Genomic DNA, 24,134 nt, shown 5'->3' on the forward strand with positions numbered 1-24,134 from the left:
AATAAAAGGAAATGAAATAACTTTTTATGTGCTTGAGAACTATTTAAATATGCTCTGCAAAATTCATACACGCTTATATTAAAAACCCACCTTATTTATAAATAACCTTTAACATCCAAGCAATACAATTTTAAACAGTATTCTTAAACAATAGGATAATATATATATTCTGCTATTTAACTGCAATTTATCCTAATACAATATTGACTTAAAACACCAGAACTTTCACAGATAAATCACTAGGCTGGGATTACCAATTTGAAATACAATTTATTTATTTGACTCTGCCAGGCCCAGCAATAGTAATTGTTTACTTTAAATGCTTGCATACAAATAGGTAGGCTAAGAGCTATCTAGGACAATGACACACAGTTTAAAAGTATAATCTGCTCTTTAAATCTATTAACTGTAAAGGCTATGCATATGACTTATCTTACAAAACCCAGAAAACTGTATCTTTAAACTGCAGTGACTTTAAAATATCACATGTAATTAGCAGCCCTTTTCTTATACTTATATATATATATATATATATATATATATATATATATACACACACACGTTACCAAAATGAGATCCAACTTCAAGATTTTTCACATTTACATGAAGCAGAGGGTGAGAGAGAAGGGAAGAGAGGGCATGTGTGTGTACCATTTACATGAAGCAGAGGAGAAGAGAGAAGGAAAGAGAGGGCATGTATGTGTGTGTACCATTCACATGAAGCAGAGGGTGGGAGAGAAAGAAAGAGAGGGAATGTGTGTACCATTTACATGAAGCAGAAGGTGAGAGGGGACGGAGGAGAGTGCATGTGTGTGTATCATTTACATGAAGCAGAAGGTAAGAGGGAAGGGAGGATAGTGCATGTGTGTGTACCATTCACATGAAGCAGAGGGTAAGAGAGGGAAGGGAGGAGAGTGCATGTGTGTGTACCACTTACATGAAGCAGAGAGTGATAGAGAGACGGGAAGAGAGGGCATGTGTGTGTACCATTTACATGAAGCAGAGGAGGAGAGAGAAGGGAAGAGAGGGCATGGGTGTGTGTACCATTCACATGAAGCAGAGGGTAGGAGAGAAGGGAAGAGAGGGCGTGTGTGTACCATTTACATGAAGCAGAGGTTAAGAGAGAAGGGAAGAGAGGGGATGTGTGTGTGTACCATTCACATGAAGCAGAGGGTAGGAGAGAAGGAAAGAGAGGGCATGTGTGTGTACCATTCACATGAAGCAGAGGGTGAGAGAGAAGGGAAGTGAGGGCATGTGTGTGTACCATTCACATGAAGCAGAAGGTGAGAGAGAAGGAAAGAGAGGGCATGTGTGTGTACCATTCACATGAAGCAGAGGGTAAGAGAGAAGGGAAGAGAGGGCATGTGTGTACCATTCATATGAAGCAGAGGGTAAGAGAGAAGGGAAGAGAGGAAATGTGTGTGTACCATTCACATGAAGCAGAGGGTAGGAGAGAAGGAAAGAGAGGGAATGTGCGTGTATCATTTACATGAAGCAGAGGGTGAGAGAGAAGGGAAGTGAGGGCATGTGTGTGTACCATTTACATGAAGCAGAGGACGAGAGGGAAGGGAAGAGAGGGCATGTGTGTGTACCATTTACATGAAGCAGAGGACGAGAGGGAAGGGAAGAGAGGGCATGTGTGTGTATCATTTACATGAAGCAGAGGGTGAGAGAGAAGGGAAGAGAGGGCATGTGTGTACCATTCACATGAAGCAGAGGGTGGGAGAGAAGGAAAGAGAGGGAATGTGTGTGTACCATTTACATGAAGCAGAAGGTGAGAGGGGAGGGAGGAGAGTGCATGTGTGTGTGTCATTTACATGAAGCAGAAGGTGAGAGGGAAGGGAAGAGAAGGCATGTGTGTACCATTCACATGAAATAGAGTGAGAGGGCATGTGTGTACCATTTACATGAAGCAGAGGGTAAGAGAGAAGGGAAGAGAGGAGAGTGCATGTGTGTGTACCATTTACATGAAGCAGAGGGTAAGAGAGAAGGGAAGAGAGGAGAGTGCATGTGTGTGTACCATTTACATGAAGCAGAGGGTAAGAGAGAAGGGAAGAGAGGAGAGTGCATGTGTGTGTACCATTTACATGAAGCAGAGGGGAGAGGGAAGGGAGGAGAGGGCATTGGTGTGTACCATTTACATGAAGCAGAAGGTAAGAGAGAAGAGACAACGTGTGTATGTATTATTTACATGAAGCAGACGGTGAGAGAGAAGAGAGGGCATGTGTGTGTATCATTTACATGAAGCAGAGGGTGAGAGAGAAGGGAAGAAAGGGCATGTGTGTGTGTGTGTCATTTACATGAAGCAGACGGTAAGAGAGAATGGAAGAGAAGGCATGTGTGTACCATTCACATGAAATAGAGTGAGAGGGCATGTGTGTGTGTACCATTTACATGAAGCAGAGGGTAAGAGAGAAGGGAAGAGAGGAGAGGGTGTGTGTGTGTACTATTCACATGAAGCAGGGAGTGAAAGAGAAAAGAGGGCATGTGTGTGTGTACCATTTACATGAAGCAGACAGTGAGAGAGAAGGAAAGAGAGGGCATGTGTGTGTGTGTGTGTGTGTATCATTTACATGAAGCAGATAGTGAGAGAGAAGGGAAGAGAGGGCATGTGTGTACCATTTACATGAAATAGAGTGAGAGAAAAGGGAAGAGAGAGCATGTGTGTACCATTTACATGAAATAGAGTGAGAGAAAAGGGAAGAGAGGAGAGGGTGTGTGTGTGTGTACTATTCACATGAAGCAGGGAGTGAAAGAGAAGAGAGGGCATGTGTGTGTACCATTTACATGAAGCAGACGTGAGAGAGAAGGAAAGAGAGGGCATGTGTGTTTGTGTGTGTGTGTGTGTGTGTATCATTTACACGAATCAGACGGTGAGAGAGAAGGAAAGAGAGGGCATGTGTGTGTGTGTGTGTGTGTATCATTTACATGAAGCAGACGGTGAGAGAGAAGGAATGAGAGGGCATATGTGTGTGTGTGTGTGTGTGTGTGTATCATTTAAATGAAGCAGATAGTGAGAGAGAAGGGAAGAGAGGGCATGTGTGTACCATTTACATGAAATAGAGTGAGAGAAAAGGGAAGAGTGGGCATGTGTGTGTACCATTTACATGAAGCAGAGGAGGAGAGAGAAGGAAAGAGAGGACATGTGTGTGTACCATTTACATGAAGCAGAGGACGAGAGGGAAGGGAAGAGAGGGCATGTGTGTACCATTCACATGAAGCAGAGGGTAAGAGAGAAGGGAAGAGAGGAGAGGGTGTGTGTGTACTATTCACATGAAGCAGGGAGTGAAAGAAAAGAGAGGGCATGTGTGTGTACCATTTGCATGAAGCAGAGGGTGAGAGAGAAGAGAATAGAGGGCATGTGTGTGTGTAGCATTCACATGAAGCAGAGTGTGTGTACCATTAGCATGAATCAGAAGGTGAGAGAGAAGGTAAGAGGGTGTGTGTATGTACTATATACATGAAGCAGAGGGTGAAAGAGAAGAGAAGATAGTGTATGTGTTTGTGTGCCAAATAGATTAGGTGCATCATTTACATAGATATTAATGGGGATTAAATTATATCAGAATCTTATTTTTCAAATAGTGAAACTTATGCCATAGATTCCTCACCTGCAGTAACATCTGATGAGGTCTCCACAAGCTCAATATTCTGTACAAATTCCCCACATACTCCCATGTCTAGATTTTCATCACTGTGACCTGTTACATCTAATGAAAAATAAAATGAGGGAGGCTTCCGGGGGGGTGGAGTCACGTGATGCACGTTGAGATTACTTATGGTATGGGAGAGTGTTAGATATTGCACCAAGCTGAAATATCCATTGCGGAGGCCTGCGTTACCATTGGGATTTCGACCCCTAAATAGGGGCAGCAGTGGAAGCATGTCAGTCTGCCTCTGCCTGGCCCAGTCGCAAGGGTCCCAACACCAGGAGGAAGACAGCGGTACAGACCATACCTGCCTACATGACATGGCGCCATAGAAGGTAGAAAAATTCTATCTGACAGGCTATCAGGATTGCTGTTTGACTGTGGGGAAAAAGGATAACTTCTGCAACTCCCATACACTCACTTCCAGGGTAGGATCTAAATAAAGGCAGAGAAATCCCCATATGATTACTCCTCACATAGGCCCTGATATTTAAAGCATCGACAAACCATCGAGAAACTGCTTCGATGGCATCTGTTGAGATATTCAAAGAAAAGGGGCGTGTCTGAGCAATGTTGGCGAGCAGCAATGTCTCTCCCATTGAAGTCAATGGGGACACAACGTCACAGCTTGTCTGCATTTTACTGCGGAGGGCCCTATTTTAAGTGTACCTACACGGCGCAGAAAGTGCGCACACTGAAACTAAAATTAGTTTCAGTGAAGGCACACTTCAAATATTGCCGTGGGGACCTATGTTTATTTACACCTCAGATCTCACTGCTATAAAAAGAAGACCACAGGCTCCCTTGAGCCTGGCTCTCTGCTCAAAGTGGCTCTGTGTTACAAGTGGCAGAGTTACTAACTGGAGTTAAAAACTTGAGGGGAAATTGCAGTCCCACAAACAGGTAAACCTCACTAACTATACACCTGCAAAATGATCTCCATGTCTTTTCTGTTCTGTCTGCCCTTCTCCTAAAACTCAATGCCTGCCCCTATAACAATAACAACAACCCCCACACTATCCATATCTCACCCTCCCTTCGCTCATCCCCTATGGTGTCCTCTCATGAACTACTCTCCTTAGAAACACTTCCCCATCTAACTCTCCTGTCTCTAATCACACCCGATCCTACAAGTTTCACTCTCCCCTCCAGTCACTCACACTCCTACTTCTTCTTGCTGCTGGTGACATGTTCCCTAACCCTGGCCCTGCAGCAATCGCCACACTTTCACACTCTCACTCAGTCTCCCACTGCAAAAACTCTAGGTCACGCAATACTAACAATCTCATCTCCATTAACCCACAGCGCTTATCCCCTCTCTTTTCTTGTGCTCTCTGGAATGAACACTCTGTCTGTAACAAACTTACAACTGTTAACGACCTGTTTGTTTCTAACGCTTTCAACCTTTTAGCAATTACTGAAACCTGGCTATCTTCCTCTGACACTTCTTCCATTGCTGCTTCAAAAGCAACGCCACTGATTTGCTGGGAGGCAGCTAGTAGGCGAGGAATGAATAACCGTGGGGTATTCCTGAATGCCAAAGCTAAATAACCGTCAGGATAATGGTAAATAATAATTCTACACTGCAGTAATTAGGGTAGGTACAGCGAAGTGACATATGTAATGCAGTTACGTTTTAAAATGTAACACAAAATTGTCTCATGACCCAATAGAGGAGTTTCCTTTTCACAGTAGTTTGTGCCGCATGCTGCTATTTGTCACACATGCATGGAGTACAAGGCATAGTAATGTGAATTTCAGTAACTGTAGTATCTCACATGCTGACTGACTTCTATGCCGCCCGCTGGGGAACTGACAAATCTGCAATGGTGCTTCGATAGTTGCAACTCAGTGGTGATAAATTCATCATACAACAAACCCTGTCTGCGTATGCGCCGTATTGCAAAAACTGCCAAATATGTTACACACACTCGATCGTTGTAAACAAACACTCTAATTTGCTGGACCGTTAATGGCTGTTTGCTGTTAATTCGTTTTTGTTTTTGTTTGTGCAAATATCCACCATAAATAATATCAATGCTGAAAATGTTTAGACGGTGTTGCCAAGTTAACTATACTGCTGTATTCAAATCTAAAATCAATATATATATATATATATATATATATATATATATATATATATATATATATATATATATATATATATATATATATATATATATATATATATATATATATATATATACACACACATACAGAGAGAAGTGCACTCACAGAAACGAAAACTGGCTCAATACCATTGCTAGCCTGTTCTATGGCGATTTACCACCTGGGTGCAGCTTTTTAGCCCAGTAATGCTTTTCACAGAGAAGAACTTTCCTGTAGTATATTAGTCTGATACCGCCTATTACGGTCAGTCCAGCGCCGAAATACCAAGCAATTCTTCTCTGAACAAGGTACAAGCAACCCCAGAAGATCGTTTCGGCCTTCATTGGGCCTCGTCACTGAGGTGTAGCCATATTCCTCTAAGCACACTGAGCAAGGAGTCCACGTCTGGTTGCCCCTTTTTGCCATAGGGAGACTAAATAAACACAGAGAGAAGTGCACTCACAGAAACAAACTGGCTCAATACCACTGTTAGCCTGTTCTTTGGAGATTTACCACCTGGGTGCAGCTTTGAGTGTGCTTCTCTCTGTGTGTATTTAGTCTCACTATGGGAAAAAGGGGAAACCAGATGTGGACTCCTTGCTCAGTGTGCTTAGAGGAATATAGCTACACCTCACTGACGAGGCCCAATGAAGGCCAAAACGATCGCCTGGGGTTGCTGTGTTCCTTGCTCAGAAAGGAATTGCCTGGTATTTTCGGTGCTGGACTGACCATAATAGGCGGGATCAGACTGATATACTACAGGAAAGTTCTTCTCTGTGAAAAGTATTACTGGGCTAAAAGAAGCTGCACCCAGGTGGTAAATCGCCATAGAACAGGCTAACAATAGTATTGAGCCAGTTGTTCGTTCCTGTGAGTGTGCTTCTCTCTTTGGGTGTATATATATGTTTTATATTTTTTTTTAAAGGCAGCAATTTTATCACATGCATAATGTCATATAAATAATATCCTTTAGGGTCAGAGGAAATCTCTCACTTGCCAGAGATGGGTGAAACATCCTCTCCGGTATCCAATGAGTTTGTGGGTGGTTTTTGTTTGTTTTTTAAAGTGCCATTTAATATTTAGTAGCTAGTGTTACTTCTGCTGTCAGTGCTGGACACGTCTGTAAAACTCAGTGTTAGGGTTATGTTTTTACAGCCACAAGAAATATATGCAAGGGTTAAACTGCGCAGAGAAAAGCCACTTGTCATAAATTTTTTTTAAATAAAACGGTCTTAGCTTTTCTGTTGATTCTTTACTAAGTTTAATGGCTGTTAAAACATAAAGCGTTACTAACAGCACCAGAAGCGCACACAACAGCACAGTATACATAAAGATATGTAGAAGGTGTGCAGGTAATGAGTGTATATTGCCATAAAATGTATAAGAGACAAGTGACAAGTGACATAAGCCTAACACTGAGTTTTACAGACGTGTGCAGCACTCTGACAGCAGAAGTAACACTAGCTACTAAATATTAAAATGGCACTTTTAAAAAATTTTTTAAAAAAAAGCCCCCACAAACTCATTGGATACCAGAGAGGATGTTTCACCCATCTCTGGCAAGTGAGAGATTTACTCTGACCCTAAAGGATATTATTTTTATGACATTATGCATGTAACAATATTGCTGCCTTTAAAAAAAAAAATGGGTAAACAATACTGACAAAGTTATGAATACAGCGGTATAGTTGCCTTGGCAACACTGTCTAAACATTTTCAGCATTGATATTATGGATGGATATTTGCACAAACGCTAAATAACTAAAAAAAAAACAACAATGAATTAACAGCAAACAGCCATTAACGGTCCAGCAAGTGTATGTTTAGCAATGATCGAGTGTGTGTAACATATGTGGCAGTTTGCATATGCGCCATATTGCACAGACAGTATGTTGTATGATGAATTTATCACCACTGAGCTGCATCTATCGAGGGACCATTGCGCATAAATTTGTCAGTTCCCCAGCTGGCGGCATAGATGTCAGTCAGCATGTGAACTACTGGGATACTACAGTTCCTGAAGTTCACATTACTGTGCCTTGTACTCAATGCATGTGTGACAAGCAGCAGCTTGTGGCACAAACTACTGGGAAAAGGAAACTCCGCTATTGGGCCATGAACACATGAGTGCGCTACAATTAAAAGGAGTGCTCGATTGTGGGGCAGAAATGTTCAGCGCAGGGCTGACAAACCCGGGCACAAATTGTGCCTTAAATTGGGTCCTAACACCCTTGTTTGGAGCCCACAATCTGCCCATGGATCCCCTTAATTACCCTTGCCCACTGCCACTTGCCACTGCCCTCAAAGCAAAGTGCAGATGAATACTATGCACCAGAGAGTTTTTATGCAGGTGCGCTAACAGAGCTTCTACCTTTAATGCCTCTAACAATACAGTATATATGTATAATCTTAAAAATTATTATATTTAATATTTACTTTTTTTTTCTTCAAACTTATCTTATACAACAGGATATTATTATAAATTGTTTTAATTGTTGGGTGGTGTAAATAGTACCTCTCTGTGATAAATAGATTGGTCCCATTACATTTGTGTGTCAGGACAAGTAGACTAGGCTACCACTTTAGTCCCGTGGACAAGTAGATTTTTTTTTAAAAAAATTCCACACCCCTGACATCTATACAGTAATATTAAACACATCAGTATTTTAGGATTGTAATTAGAAGAAGAGGCGCTTCCTTGTGCGTATCGGCTATATACAGATAGGCAAATGGCAACAGGTATCGCTCAATATACTCACAAAGGGAGCAGCACCCAGTTGTGCTATTAGAGGCAGACTGGAGTCTCACAGCGCTCCAGCTTGTTGACACCGTGGTCTCAAGAATCCGGATACAGTATACTCCAAGTGCAGATAAGCTGCAGTCCAACTTGACTTCAGGAAATGCCACAGGTAACCAGGCCCAGCAGGTTGGCAATATAAGGTGATCGTAAAGACCAGGCAGTGCGAAGTGATATGTATAAACACACTTTAATGGAAGTAAAACACATTTTAAAACAATTTAGCACTCATACGTGGATCAGTTTGGCACGCTACGCGTTTCTCAGTCCACTGACCATTTTATCAGGCATAAAACATATCGCTTTGTTAGCTATTTAAATCTACCTAAACCAATCAATTAGAAAAGGCTTCCTACATCATGGATAGCAACTGCGTTGCCAATTAGTAATTAAATCAACTAAATTCCTATTTGTGAATAGAGATACACTGTGTTAACACTCATGGAACTTAAGTTCTTATTTCTAGATAGAAGTAAAATGCATCGATATCGCTCACTCCTCAATTGAAGTTGTACTAGCTACCAAAACATAAGTAGCGATATTTCACAACTCATTACAAAGAGTAAGTCTGAAGCAAATCGTATTTGCAATAGTACACGGGGGAGAAGGTGAGGGAAGGTTAAATGGGTTTATAACTCAAAATCTAAGGGATAAATCAAAGTTGTTAATATTATTGTTTATGTCCCTTAGATTCCAGAACCACAAGCAGTAATATACATCAGAATGTACAAAAAGATCCAAAGAGAATTTGCAGCTCAAAGAAAAAGACTGCTGGTCTCTGGATTAGTTTAATACTAAAAACCCATAATAAGATATACTCAGATCATATGACAGAAAATTTAGATATAATAAAATATCACATACATCCACATATATACTAAATAACTTTATTGGAAAAGGAAAAATGTGTAATAGCCCAGCAGGACTAGTACTCATGCACACACACACATACGTTTAAAACTAGCTGTAACTCAGGTATTGAACGTGTTAGGAATGCACCTGTTCAATTATAAATCTGTTACTTCCAAGTGGTACATATTATGTCTGTATATTGTCCCAGTAATTAACCCTTTGGAGGTAAACAGATTGATGTGAACAATAGTGGCATACGATCTCAAATATATTTGTGAACTTTGTACTATAAGGCACCGTTATAATATTATCTGGGGCCTTATAAAAATATGACCAACTATAGTAATCTTTAGAGAACCTTAATTGTAGGTTATGTAGCACCTGTGGTAATTATATTGTATGGTATATATCTTTAAGGTCTAATAGGGTTATACGCTTTATTAAGCAAAATGTGCGCAAATTATGTCTAACAGCATTAGATATATGTATCTATTATTGCAAAAATTATCCATACAATATCATATCATGCTGCAATCCTAACGCTGTAAGACAGCAATATTGTATTTGTGTTCAGATCAAAAAGCTCTACTGGTATGTTACTTTGTCACATACACACACAACTGCTTAAACTAATACTTTATACTATAAGCGCATTTGCAATAGGACTTACTTGCTGTAAAAAAAGCACAGAGAAGTTCCCACCCCTTAGGTGTCATAGAAATACCTGGGCCTAAATGAATGAAGCAAATTCTGCTCTAAATGTGTGTAAGTTGTATGTGCAAAATGACTTAGCAAAATTGGTCAAAGATGTGTAAAGATTGGTATGAATATGTATAAGTAACCTGTATCTGGATATCCGCTGTGGTATAAAATGGCTCTAAATAAAGATGGTTTAGAGAATATGCTCTCTCATCTTAACCAAACCGTCTTTATCCCATAGGAAACAATATTTCTATCTGGATCTGCCTATAATAGCACAACTGGGTGCTGCTCCCTTTGTGAGTATATTGAGATCGATCGATACCTGTAGCCATTTGCCTATCTGTATATAGCCGATACACACAAGGAATCGCCTCTTCTTTTCGGTCTTTCAGAACTGATGTTTGTATGATACCTTTATGAGTTTGTGTGATTGAAGACTCCTGGGATCTATCATCCTTGATTTGATCTGCATTTTTCTCAATATTAGGCTGGACTCTGTGGCGCTCCCTGCTTATCTGGACTTTTTTAGTAGCAGTTTGGTTTGTAATGATTGTAATAAGTTTGTCTTCGGGTCTATCATTTACATAATTATTAGTAAAGATTTAAACACCTGAGTTTTCAGATAAATGGTAAAGAAAACATTACCAGTAGCTTCTGCCATAGATCTCTCACCTGCAGCAACGTCTGATGGGGTTTCCACTGGCTGAATATTCTGTAGAAATTCACCATGTGCTCCTGTGTCTAGATTTTCATCACTGTGACCTGTTAATTCTAATAAAGATGCAATACTTTTATTTTGTTTAATCGATATGAAACACATTTTGTTGCATGTAAAAAGGTATCTTAAAGGGACACTGAGCCCAAATTTTCTTTTTTGTGATTCAGATAGAGCATGCAATTTTAAGCAACTTTCTAATTTACTCCTATTAGCACATGTTCTTCATTCTCTTGGTATCTTTATTTGAAAACCAAGAATGTAAGCTTAGATGCCGGCCCATTTTTGGTGAACAACCTGGGTTGTTCTTGCTGATTGGAAGATACATTCATCCACCAATAAACAAGTGCTGTCCAGGGTCTGGACTTTCTTTTTCAAATAAAGATAGCAAGAGAACGGAAATAAAATGATAATAGGAGTAAATTAGAAAGTTGCTTAAAATTGCATGCTCTATCTGAATCACGAAAGAAAAAAAATTGGGTTCAGTATTCCTTTAAAATGTATACATTTTTAAGAACAAAAACAAAGCATTTGTTACTTTCACTTATAAAATATTATATATGATTTAACATTAATCCCTCTTGACCTTTTAAATGTGTTTTTATTATTGTTGCTGGGTATTAAACTTGTTTATAATCAGACAGCTTATTAGTTCACACATGACAGATTCACTAGAGATTTACACTCTGTTGCTCACTAGTGTACGTGCTTTTCCTGAATGAGATTTTTTCTTTTCTTTATGGAGGTAAGATAGATACAAGTACAAACATCATTTGCTTTCAAAAATCAAAGTAATCACAAAATGCGTATACATGAATCACAAACATAACAGTATAAAAAAAGCAAATGTTCCATAGCATAAACTTCATTTTTAGTATGAAATAAATCCCTGTATAGTTTCAAAAACTATAACAAATAATTATCCCTATTTAAATATAGTGGACATTTTTGGGCCACTGAAAGCATTACAAAGAAAATATGTGGGGGGGAACACAAAGCGAATATAAGGGCCACTTGTGGACCCGGCATATAAAATACTATCAAACAGAAAATAAATGATAGGGGCAAAAAAAAAAAAAAAAAAAAGCTATGAAAAAGTTATATTTCCAGCCAAACCATGGGGGGAGTTGACTAATAGATGGAAGACTTGTGCAAATACAAGTAAGAGCTAATCAGTAGCGAACCTACTAAACAGAGGATCCTGGTGCAAAACATTTTTTGGGCCCTCCAAAAGGTTTTTCTGTAAAATGATTTTGAGGATAAAGAGGTAGCTACACCTACAACCTGCACTAATAAAAGGTTCACCTGTATTAGGATTGTACACATTCTGCACAAGCCAATTTATAGACTGATTGCTATGGGGCCCCCCAGACGTTGGGTCCCCGGTACCACTGCACCTGCTGCACCAATAGTAATTCTGCCCCTGGAGCTAATGAGTCACCTCTTTATGTTATGCACTGAACATGGTCATGTTAGTAATACTGATCAGTTAGGCCAGCCAACCAAAATGCATCCACTACACTAAGTTTAAGTTTCACCAATGGAGTTGTAAGTAACAATGAGTCCTTAGCACAAGCTGTAAATCGTATAGGACTCAAAAAGATAGGGCTATATGTCCTCAGCTATGTCATGAGCAGGTGCCTTGGTTGCTGAACAAAAAATAGGGTGTAGAACATAAGAACGCTATCATCACAGGGTGGGTGTTGCCAGTGGTTGCTGGAGGGAGAAGCGGTCAGTCCTGCAGTCAGCGTGGCTTTCCTGGTTCCTGCAAAAGACCAGCTTCTAACAGGGAGACTCCAGCGATCTTCTCCACCACTCCAGTGGAAAGGGTCTGTTGCTCAGCCCTGTGGGACACAGCAGGCTCAATGTAACTAGATCCTTTAGTGATAAAAGCTCATGAAGTGATAATAGCCCATTCATCACTTCATGATGATGAAAAGGCAACCAATAGCAGAAAGTCAGCTGCAGAAATTCCTGATTGGTCATTAACTCGACTCTTGATTGGCTAAAACAGAACCAATTAAAGGGACAGTAAACACTCCATATAAATTTACCTTATTCAAAAGTAGTGAACCTGTTGATTATTCTGCAATGTTTTAAATATACCTCTTCACATCGCATTGTGTCTCCTTGTAAATTCAAACAGTGCATCCAGACTGTTAAAAATGGCCCCCAAACTCAGTGCCCTAAGGATACTTCTTCCTAACCTTGATTCCACATGCCCCTCTAGTAAGCGACTCGCAAATTATTGTATCATTCCTTTCACAGACTGTTGCGCTTACGTCATCGTATCTTATCACACGTAACACACTGAATTTGCGCATGCACAACGTCTAGGGGGAACTAAAAAACTGGAACCATCGGATAACCACTTTTCTGTGCTTGAAATTGAACATTACAGACAGATTCTGCTACTAAAAGTGTTCCCTCGGATCATTCGGTAATGAAGATAGGGGAAATCATTGCGGTGCGCATTGCCATGCCAGTAACGTTCATATGTCACCTGCACTGCATGATGACACTGTTGAAAACATCGTAAACGAGCAGAGGTATTCAAAAAAATATTGAACGTTGATGAAGAATGTACAGGGAGGAGGAGTTGGGGAGCCATTTTGGACACATAGATTTAGATGATAACGCTAAAGATATATATGGCTGATGATGTTCTTTACTATTGGGGGTATGTGAATAATGGTTGATTGGTAATGTTGTGCGGGAATAAATAGAGATGTTAGTGGTGTTTATTGTCCCTTTAAATAAATGTGTTTCAGCCAATCAAAGGAGTGCATACTTCCTATGGAGTTTGTCTGGCTGCAGATTGTTAATATTTCAACCCCTTCTCAATAGAAAAACAGCCAGGGAGGTAGGGAACTTGCTGAACTTATTGTTTTTTTCAGTGCTGCCCTCCTACCTTACCTGGTAACAGTATTTTGAAATTCACTTTCCATTATAATAATAATTATTAAAATTACATTTTTATGTCCCCCATTAAAAGTTCAGGGATGGGGCATCCGTGACAGCTATAAGTAAGGAACTTACATATTTAATTAAAACTAGAGCCCTAGGTTGTGACTGCAGCCCTAATTGAATAGGCATTAGACTTAACAATAGTATCCACTGAGCAACAAGCTTACAAAAAGAAATAAAAAAAAAAATACTATAGGGGTCCCTGACTAACATATTGAACTTATGTGTTTTCTAGGTTAAAACTACAAATCTTATCTAAATCTGGTAATTTAGGGCTAGATTACGAGTGGTGCGCTAACTGTTGAACGTGAGCGATAGGGGGTTTATTGTGGCTCTTTGCACGCATCGGAAGTAGGGCGATCGGGTTGATTGACACCCCCTGCTAGCGAATCTGCAGGGGGCGGCATTGCACCAGCAGTTTACAAGAACTGTTGGTGCAATAATAAATGCCGACAGTGTATGCTGTCGGCATTTATCGGTGTGCGGCAGACATGATCCGCTATATTGGATCATGTTCGCTCGCACCATAGTAAATAGGCCCCTATGAGTTGAAAGTAAACGTGTTCGCTTGAGTGTAATTGAATTTAACGTGCGTCGGGATAGCGCGATTTTAGAGCTCTGGTGAACGGATACGCTCAACTAAAAAGTTGCACTAAACACATTAAAAGTACAGTTACACTCATAATAACATGGTCTAATAAAAATTATTAATAAAAAATATTGCATAAAAAAGGACTGCAAAGGGCTTTAACATAGAGATACATACAGTACATGTATAAATAAATACAACTTTTCTGTCAGAGCCTCCAGTTTAGCAGCCATCTTGGGTCATAGCCCACACACAACCTGTATACAACATATTTTACTACTAAACAAAGTTACCTGAGCTCTTCTTTTCTGAGATCTCCATAGTACTTAATGTTTGGTGAGTCTCCATCATGACATCCTTGTAAAGCTCCTTGTGTCGCTCTATATACTCCCACTCCTCCATAGAGGAATACACTGCAACATCATCACACTTTATAGGTACCTGAAACACACACACAACTCATTCAGCGCTGACACAGGGACTGGTTCTGCCCCGCACTTTTACTAACAGAGCCAGCGTAATGTTACTAAGAACATACAGAGACACAGACATTTGGTTACGTAATGGGCGTCACTGTGCCTTGACTCTGGTATAATGTCACATTCCCCAGCAGTGCTCACCCACCTCTCAGCCGGTGAATGCTACTGTTAGGGGATAATGATACTAAAAACATACAGAGACGCACACAGACGGTAGGAAATACACGCACAGGGCCAAATAGGTTAGTAAAGGGTGTCACTGTAATATTACTCTGATATAATGTTACATTCTCCAGCAGTACTTACCTCTCTACTCTGCCTGTGAATAGTGTTCTGGGAGTGTCTCTTTTTCACAATGACATATTCCTATAAAACATAAGAGAAAATCATCAGACTCTGTTTCTCTGGAGTAACATTTCTCCAGTTCTCATTTACTTCTAAATCTCTTTAAATTAAGGTTTTTTGCTACAGTCTTGATCAACACAGTTATGTAGCAGACATAATTACTTTGTGAGTCTTCTGTTGTTTGAAAATGCTGAAGATCTTTGGGAAATAGTAGGTTCCTCACATTCAAGGTAGCCCTTGGTAACTAGTGTTTTATATTGTTTGTGTTTTGTTTGGTATTATGCAGGGGAACCCTTAGGATCTGCCATGGGAGTTATGTAGTAGGGCATGGGAGGGTTATGCAACTGAGGGTGCGTGGCTTGGGTTTTAAATTTTTAAGTTAAGGATAGTACAGTGGTCCTGGGTGCGGTGTGTGTGTGTGTGTGGGGGGGTTGCAGTGAAGGTTTCTGCAGAGGACCCTGTGTGCTTAGCGGTGTTTTACAGTTGATAGTTGTGCAGGGGTTCATAGGTGCTGAGGAATATTTTAAAGTGAACAGTTATGTAGGGGACACTGCAGGGGGAGGTTGTTTGATAAAGGGTTATGCAAGGCACCATGGGTGCTGGGGTAGGTTTAGTACTGGAAGGTTTTGCAGGTGACCCTGAGCACCAAGAAGGTTTTACAGTGGAAACTTGTGCAGGGGATGCTGGGGATGTTTTACAGTGTTGGGATGTACAGGGAATACTGAGTGCTGGTAGAGAATTTACAATGTAGGGTTGTGCAGAGGACCCTGGGTGCTGGAGAAGGTATTGTGGATGTAGGTTGTGCAAGTGGGAGAGCTAAAGTAAGGGTCAGTGAGATGGTCTGGGTGAGCTGAAGATGGGGTTAGTGAGATGGTTTGGGTGAGCTGGTAAAGGTAAGTGACATGGTCTGGGTGAGCTGAAGTTAGGGTTAGTGAAATGGTCTGGGTAACCTGAAGTTATGGTTTGTGAGATGGTCTGGGTAAACTGGAGTTAGGGTTAGTGAGATGGTCAGGGTAAACTGAAGTTAGGGTTAGTGAGATGGTCTGGGTAAACTGAAGTTAGGGTTAGTGAGATGGTCAGGGTAAACTGAAGTTAGGGTTAGTGAGATGGTCTGGGTGAGCTGAAGTTAGGGTTGGTGAGATCTTCTGGGTGAGCTGAAGTTAGGGTTGGTGAGATGGTCTGGGTGAGCTGAAGATGGGGTTAGTGAGATGGTTTGGGTGAGCTGGTAAAGGTAAGTGACATGGTCTGGGTGTGCTGAAGTTAGGGTTAGTGAAATGGTCTGGGTAACCTGAAGTTATGGTTTGTGAGATGGTCTGGGTAAACTGGAGTTAGGGTTAGTGAGATGGTCAGGGTAAACTGAAGTTAGGGTTAGTGAGATGGTCTGGGTAAACTGAAGTTAGGGTTAGTGAGATCTTCTGGGTGAGCTGAAGTTAGGGTTGGTGAGATCTTCTGGGTGAGCTGAAGTTAGGGTTGGTGAGATCTTCTGGGTGAGCTGAAGTTAGGGTTGGTGAGATCTTCTGGGTGAGCTGAAGTTAGGGTTGGTGAGATCTTCTGGGTGAGCTGAAGTTAGGGTTGGTGAGATCTTCTGGGTGAGCTGAAGTTAGGGTTGGTGAGATCTTCTGGGTGAGCTGAAGTTAGGGTTGGTGAGATCTTCTGGGTGAGCTGAAGTTAGGGTTGGTGAGATCTTCTGGGTGAGCTGAAGTTAGGGTTGGTGAGATCTTCTGGGTGAGCTGAAGTTAGGGTTGGTGAGATCTTCTGGGTGAGCTGAAGTTAGGGTTGGTGAGATCTTCTGGGTGAGCTGAAGTTAGGGTTGGTGAGATCTTCTGGGTAACCTAAAGTTAGGGTTGGTGAGATCTTCTGGGTAACCTAAAGTTAGGGTTGGTGAGATCTTCTGGGTAACCTAAAGTTAGGGTTGGTGAGATCTTCTGGGTAACCTAAAGTTAGGGTTGGTGAGATCTTCTGGGTAACATAAAGTTAGGGTTGGTGAGATCTTCTGGGTAACCTAAAGTTAGGGTTGGTGAGATCTTCTGGGTAACCTAAAGTAAGGGTTGGTGAGATCTTCTGGGTAACCTAAAGTTAGGGTTGGTGAGATCTTCTGGGTAACCTAAAGTTAGGGTTGGTGAGATCTTCTGGGTAACCTAAAGTTAGGGTTGGTGAGATCTTCTGGGTAACCTAAAGTTAGGGTTGGTGAGATCTTCTGGGTAACCTAAAGTTAGGGTTGGTGAGATCTTCTGGGTAACCTAAAGTTAGGGTTGGTGAGATCTTCTGGGTAACCTAAAGTTAGGGTTGGTGAGATCTTCTGGGTAACCTAAAGTTAGGGTTGGTGAGATCTTCTGGGTAACCTAAAGTTAGGGTTGGTGAGATCTTCTGGGTAACCTAAAGTTAGGGTTGGTGAGATCTTCTGGGTAACCTAAAGTTAGGGTTGGTGAGATCTTCTGGGTAACCTAAAGTTAGGGTTGGTGAGATCTTCTGGGTAACCTAAAGTTAGGGTTGGTGAGATCTTCTGGGTAACCTAAAGTTAGGGTTGGTGAGATCTTCTGGGTAACCTAAAGTTAGGGTTGGTGAGATCTTCTGGGTAACCTAAAGTTAGGGTTGGTGAGATCTTCTGGGTAACATAAAGTTAGGGTTGGTGAGATCTTCTGGGTAACCTAAAGTTAGGGTTGGTGAGATCTTCTGGGTAACCTAAAGTTAGGGTTGGTGAGATCTTCTGGGTAACCTAAAGTTAGGGTTGGTGAGATCTTCTGGGTAACCTAAAGTTAGGGTTGGTGAGATCTTCTGGGTAACCTAAAGTTAGGGTTGGTGAGATCTTCTGGGTAACCTAAAGTTAGGGTTGGTGAGATCTTCTGGGTAACCTGAAGTTAGGGTTGGTGAGATCTTCTGGGTAACCTAAAGTTAGGGTTGGTGAGATCTTCTGGGTAACCTAAAGTTAGGGTTGGTGAGATCTTCTGGGTAACCTAAAGTTAGGGTTGGTGAGATCTTCTGGGTAACCTAAAGTTAGGGTTGGTGAGATCTTCTGGGTAACCTAAAGTTAGGGTTGGTGAGATCTTCTGGGTAACCTAAAGTTAGGGTTGGTGAGATCTTCTGGGTAACCTAAAGTTAGGGTTGGTGAGATCTTCTGGGTAACCTAAAGTTAGGGTTGGTGAGATCTTCTGGGTAACCTAAAGTTAGGGTTGGTGAGATCTTCTGGGTAACCTAAAGTTAGGGTTGGTGAGATCTTCTGGGTAACCTAAAGTTAGGGTTGGTGAGATCTTCTGGGTAACCTAAAGTTAGGGTTGGTGAGATCTTCTGGGTAACCTAAAGTTAGGGTTGGTGAGATCTTCTGGGTAACCTAAAGTTAGGGTTGGTGAGATCTTCTGGGTAACCTAAAGTTAGGGTTGGTGAGATCTTCTGGGTAACCTAAAGTTAGGGTTGGTGAGATCTTCTGGGTAACCTAAAGTTAGGGTTGGTGAGATCTTCTGGGTAACCTAAAGTTAGGGTTGGTGAGATCTTCTGGGTAACCTAAAGTTAGGGTTGGTGAGATCTTCTGGGTAACCTAAAGTTAGGGTTGGTGAGATCTTCTGGGTAACCTAAAGTTAGGGTTGGTGAGATCTTCTGGGTAACCTAAAGTTAGGGTTGGTGAGATCTTCTGGGTAACCTAAAGTTAGGTTTAGTGAGATGGTCTGGTAAACTGAAGTTAGCTTTAGTGAGATGGTCTGGGTAACCTGAAGTTAGGGTTGTGAGATGGTCTGGGTGAGCTGAAGTTAGGGTTAGTGAGATCTTCTGGGTAACCTAAAGTTAGGTTTAGTGAGATGGTCTGGTAAACTGAAGTTAGCTTTAGTGAGATGGTCTGGGTAACCTGAAGTTAGGGTTGTGAGATGGTCTGGGTGAGCTGAAGTTAGGGTTAGTGAGATCTTCTGGGTAAACTAAAGTTAGGGTTAGTGAGATGGTAAGGGTAAACTGAAGTTAGGGTTAACGAGAGGGTCTGGGTAAACTGAAGTTAGGGTTATTAAGAGGGTCTGGGTAAACTGAAGTTAGGGTTATTAAGAGGGTCTGGGTAAACTGAAGTTAGGGTTATTGAGATGATCTGGGTGATCTGAAGAAAGGATAAGTGAAATGGTCTGGGTGAGCTGATGTTAGGGTTAGTGAGGTGATCAGGGTGATCTGAATTTAGGATAACTGAGATGGTCTGGGTAAACTGAAGTTAGGGTTATTGAGATGATCTGGGTGATCTGAAGTTAGGATAAGTGAGATGGTCTGGGAGAGCTGAAGTTAGGGTTATTGAGATGTTCTTGGTAAACTGAAGTTAGGGTAAGTGAGATGGCCTGAATGAGCTGGAGTTAGGGTTAGTAATATATTCTGGGTAAACTGAAGTTAGGGTTAGTGAGAGGGTCTGAGTAAACGGAAGTTAGGGTTATTGAGATGATCTGGGTGATCTGAAGTTAGGATAAGTGAGATGGTCTGGGTTAGCTGAAGTTAGGGTTATTGAGATGTTCTGGGTAAACTGAAGTAAGGGTTAGTGAGATGGTCTGGGTGAGCTAAAGTTAGGGTCAGTGAGATGATCTGGTGGATCAGAAGAAGCACAGTAAATAGGACCAGTGTCATCATGGCATTCGCCAGCAGCTCCCACCTCTCCGGTCAGCAGGCAGATGATGCCCAGGGCCTTGCTCAGGAACTCCTCTGCCATCTGCTTCCTGTGTTTGTTCATCTTGTTTATCATCAGCGACTGAGTCAGATGATATAAATGTGACACCTGTGAGAAGAAAGGAAGAAGCCAAAAATAAGAGATGAGAAATAATCAGAGCTCTTTCTGTATTTTTTTTTTTATGGTAAAGAGCTGATTAAGTGATATTAAACCTGTTTATTTCACTTGTGTACAATATAATACAACAGCACGTAGAGCAGATAAAACATAACACGACAATCGTTATGTAGCATGTTTGCCACACATTATCGGGTGAAAATCTACTACTCATTTGAATTTCAGGCTAAGTGCTATTTATCATGCATTTGTTGATTAGGCAAATATACTGTATTTACTGGTCCTTTAAAGGGATAGTAAACCCAAATGTTTTCTTTTGAGATTCGGAAAGTTGCTTAAAATTGCATGCTCTGTTCGAATCATGAAAGAAAAAAAAATGGGTTTAGTATCCCTTTAAAGGGATACTAAGCCCACATTTTTTCTTTCATGATTTAGATAGAGCATGCAATTTTAAGCAACTTTCTAATTTACTCCTATTATCAATTTTTCTTTGTTCTCATGTTATCTTGATTTGAAAAAGCAGTAATGAAAGGTTAGGAGCCAGCCCATTTTTAGTTCAGCACCTGGGTAGCGCTTGCTAATTGGTTTGCTACAAATCAGCAAGTTCTACCCAGGAGCTGAACAAAAAATGGGCTGGCTCTAAAGCTTACAGTACTGCTTTTTCAAATAAAGATAGCATGAGAACAAAGAAAAATTGATAATAGGAGTAAATTAGAAAGTTGCTTAAAATCTCATGCTCTATCTGAATCATGAAAGAAAAAAATTGGGTTTAGTGTCCCTTTAAGTGGGGACACAACAAATACTGGGCCCCAAAGTGTCACGGCAACTAGAAAATATTAAAATTGCCAGGGACTAAGGTCTGGAGAGTTGTATTTGCCCTACTACATATGTGTTAAGACTGGTCCTTATACCTACTACCCACTGAATAGCTGTGTTTGTGCTTCTGTTAACGCAACTTCATATAATTAAATATATTATATTTTGTTAAAGGGACAGTATACATGAAAATTGTTATTTTTTTTAAAAGATAGCTAATCCCTTTTATTACCAATTTCCCAATTTTGCATAATCAACTTGGTAATATCAATATACTTAGGTGCACTGAGACCTCCCCTTATCTTAGTGCTTTTTACAGGCTTGCATTTTAACCAAATAGTGCTGGTTTCTGCATAACTCCACGGGAGTGAGCACAATGTTATCTGGATGGCACACATGAACTAGCATTGTCTGTGTAAAAAGCTAGAAAAAGCACTGACATAAGAGGAGGCCTGCATGGGCTTAGAAACTGGCAAATTTAGAGGTTATACAAGTATATCACTATAACAATATTGGTTATGCGAAGCTGGGGAATGAGTAATAAAAGGCATTATTTATCTTCAAAATCAAGTAGATTGTCCCTTTTTTAAAGGCCTCATGTCAACCTTTAGTTTTCGCACATATTAATGCCATTAAGAGACGCATAAATAGTTAATAATAGCAACAATATTATTAATAATAATAATAATAATATCTAATAATAACTAATAAATATAATTTATTAGGAACTTTTTTCCCAGTTATGTCACATCCTGTAAGGGGCCACCATGCATAATGACTTGCTGTGACCCATTATGTCCCCACTCCCTCAAATACAGCTTTCTAATTGTACTAGCCCCCCATTGCCTCACACCCCAGCCTCTCAGCCACATCTCACACCACAGTCTCTGTACAGACTCTTAACCCTCCTATGTCTCACACCTCAGCCCCTCTACATCCCAGTCTCTGTACTGGTTTCAGACACCCTCTGTCTCACACCCTATGTCCCTGTACAAGTTCTCAGCCCACTCTGGCTCTTACCCAAGTCCCTTTAAAGGTTCTCAGCCCCTGTAAAGGTTCTCAGCAGTCTCACCTAAGCCCCTGTAAAGTTTCTTAGCCCCCTCTCTCAAACTTCAGCCCCTGTCTGTCTCACACCCCACCCTCTGTACAGACTCTTATTCCCCCTCTGTCTGACACCTCAGCCATGTACACATGCTCTCAGCCCCCTCTGTCTCAAACTCCAACCCTGTACAGAATCATAACCCCCTCTGTCTCACATTCTAGTCCCTGTACAGGCTCTCAGCCCAACTCTGATTCACACCCCAGCCCCTGTAAAGTCTCTCAGCCCCCTCTGCATTACACCCCAACCCCTGTACATGTTCTCACTCCCCTCTGATTCACATACCAACCCCTGTAAAGACTCACAGCACCCAACTGCCTCACACCCCAGCTCCTGTACAGACTCTTAATCCCCTTTGTCTCATACCACAGACCTGGTACAGGTTCATAGACCCCTTTGTCTTACACACACCCCAGTCCCTGTAGACTCTTAGCCCTCCTCTGTTTTATACCCAGCCCCTGTACAGACTCTCAATCCCCTTTGTCTCACACCCCATCTTATGTACAGATTCTCAGCCCCCCCCCCGTCTCACCATCCCAGTCCCTGTACAGACTTTCAGACCCCTTCCATCTCACATCCCAGCCCCTGTACAGACCATCAGCGCTCTCTGTCTCACACCCCAGCCCCTGTACAGACCCTAAGCCCTCTCTGTCTCACACCCCAGCCCCTGTACAGAACCTAAGCCCTCTCTGTCTCACAACCCCAGCCCTGTACAGTTTCTCAGCCCTCTCTGTCTCACACCCCAGCCCCTGTTTACAGACTCTAAGCCCTCTCTGTCTCACACCTTAGCCTCTGCAGACATTCACCCCCTCTGTCTCACACCCCAGCCCCTGTACAGACTCTAAGCCCCCTTTGTCTCACAATCCATTCACTCTACAGACTGTCAACCCCAATCTGTCTCACACCTCAGCCTATGTACAGACTCTCAGCCCCCTCTGTAAAATACCCCAGCCCCTGTACAGACTCTCAGACCCCCCCCCTCTCACACCTTGCTCTAAAAACTTTCAGCTCCCTCTGTCTCACATTCCAGTCACTGTATAGACTGTCAGCCCCAATATGTCTCACACCTCAGCCCTTGTACAGACTCTAAGCCCCCTTTGTCTCACAACCCATTCACTGTACAGACTGTCAGACCCAATCTGTCTCACACCTCCGCCTATGTACAGACTCTCAGCCCCCTCTGTAAATTACCCCAGCCCCTGTACAGACTCTCAGACCCCCCCCCCCCCTCCTCCATCTCACACCTTGCTCTAAAAACTTTCAGTTCCCTCTGTCTCACATTCCAGTCGCTGTATAGACTGTCAGCCCCAATATGTCTCACATCTCAGCCCTTGTACAGACCCTCAGCCCCCTCTGTCTCACAACCCCAGCCCTTTTACAGTCAGTCCCCCTCTATCTCACACGTAAGCCCCTGTACAGGTTCTTAGCCCCCTCTCTGTCTCACACTCAGCCTCTGTAGACTCTAATCCATCCTCTCTCACACCCAGCCCCTGAAGACTCCAAGCCTCTCTCTGTCTCACACCCCAGCACCTGTAGAAACTCTCAGTCCCCTCTGCCTCACACATACCCCCTCCTCGCCCTCTTACCCCCTCTCTCCGCACCCACAGCTCCCCCTCACCATCAAGAGGTTCCCGTTAGCTATCACGCTGCCTTCTGTGTCACACACAGTTGCTAAATCACATTCATGTCTATTACCTGGTAGCGGCTAGATCCGCCGTGCTGCTAAAGGACCGATGATTTCACTGCAATCACTTGGCTTCCGTGATTTCACTAGACTACTTTGAGTCCTTTAGCTGCACGGGATCTAGCTGCTGCACGAGTATTATAGCATTAGCACCATGATGATGATGATGACCCGGATGTATAATGATGACCTGGACATAGGGAGAAGTTTGTTGTAAAGCAAGATCTGTGATTTGTTAATAAAATAGTGCGCAGGGATCAAGGGGACCAATGGGAAATGAAGCATAAAGGTCAGTCAGTGTAAGTGAAGTGAATTTGCAGATACCTACAGATTCTAGGGTGCTGGTTGTGTGAGCGTTATAGTGGGAAGAAGTGACACCATATTATGTAGTCAGTGCTACAATTAGCATTTACCTGCTCTGAGTGTAGGAACCTCTCAATAGTAGTATGTGCTTGTATTGTGTGTGAGGGAATGAGAACCTCTCTATAATATCGATATAGAAGGTACTGAGGAGCTGGCTGCGCGTGTGTGAGGCAGAGAGAGCCTCTCTATAAAATGATAAAGCTGTATATAAGATACTGGTGAAGGGGCT

General features: G+C 41.9%; 1 protein-coding gene across 1 annotated transcript in view; it reads right to left on the bottom strand.

Moving 5' to 3' along the window:
* The window catches only part of LOC128657377 (oocyte zinc finger protein XlCOF7.1-like), a 150,443-nt gene extending 126,748 nt beyond the window's left edge, over window positions 1–23,695 (bottom strand). Inside the window, exons 1-6 of the mRNA XM_053711705.1 lie at window positions 23,477–23,695; window positions 19,812–19,934; window positions 15,167–15,226; window positions 14,675–14,822; window positions 10,783–10,881; window positions 3,612–3,710 (exon numbers count right to left, since the gene is read on the bottom strand). Coding sequence (XP_053567680.1) covers window positions 3,612–3,710; window positions 10,783–10,881; window positions 14,675–14,822; window positions 15,167–15,226; window positions 19,812–19,934; window positions 23,477–23,479 — 532 coding nt within the window. The 5' untranslated portion in view covers window positions 23,480–23,695. The remainder of the gene's footprint in view (window positions 1–3,611; window positions 3,711–10,782; window positions 10,882–14,674; window positions 14,823–15,166; window positions 15,227–19,811; window positions 19,935–23,476) is intronic.
* Between the last annotated feature and the right edge of the window lie 439 nt (window positions 23,696–24,134).

Source organism: Bombina bombina, chromosome 4, assembly GCF_027579735.1.
Source record: "Bombina bombina isolate aBomBom1 chromosome 4, aBomBom1.pri, whole genome shotgun sequence".
Lineage (NCBI taxonomy): Eukaryota > Metazoa > Chordata > Amphibia > Anura > Bombinatoridae > Bombina > Bombina bombina.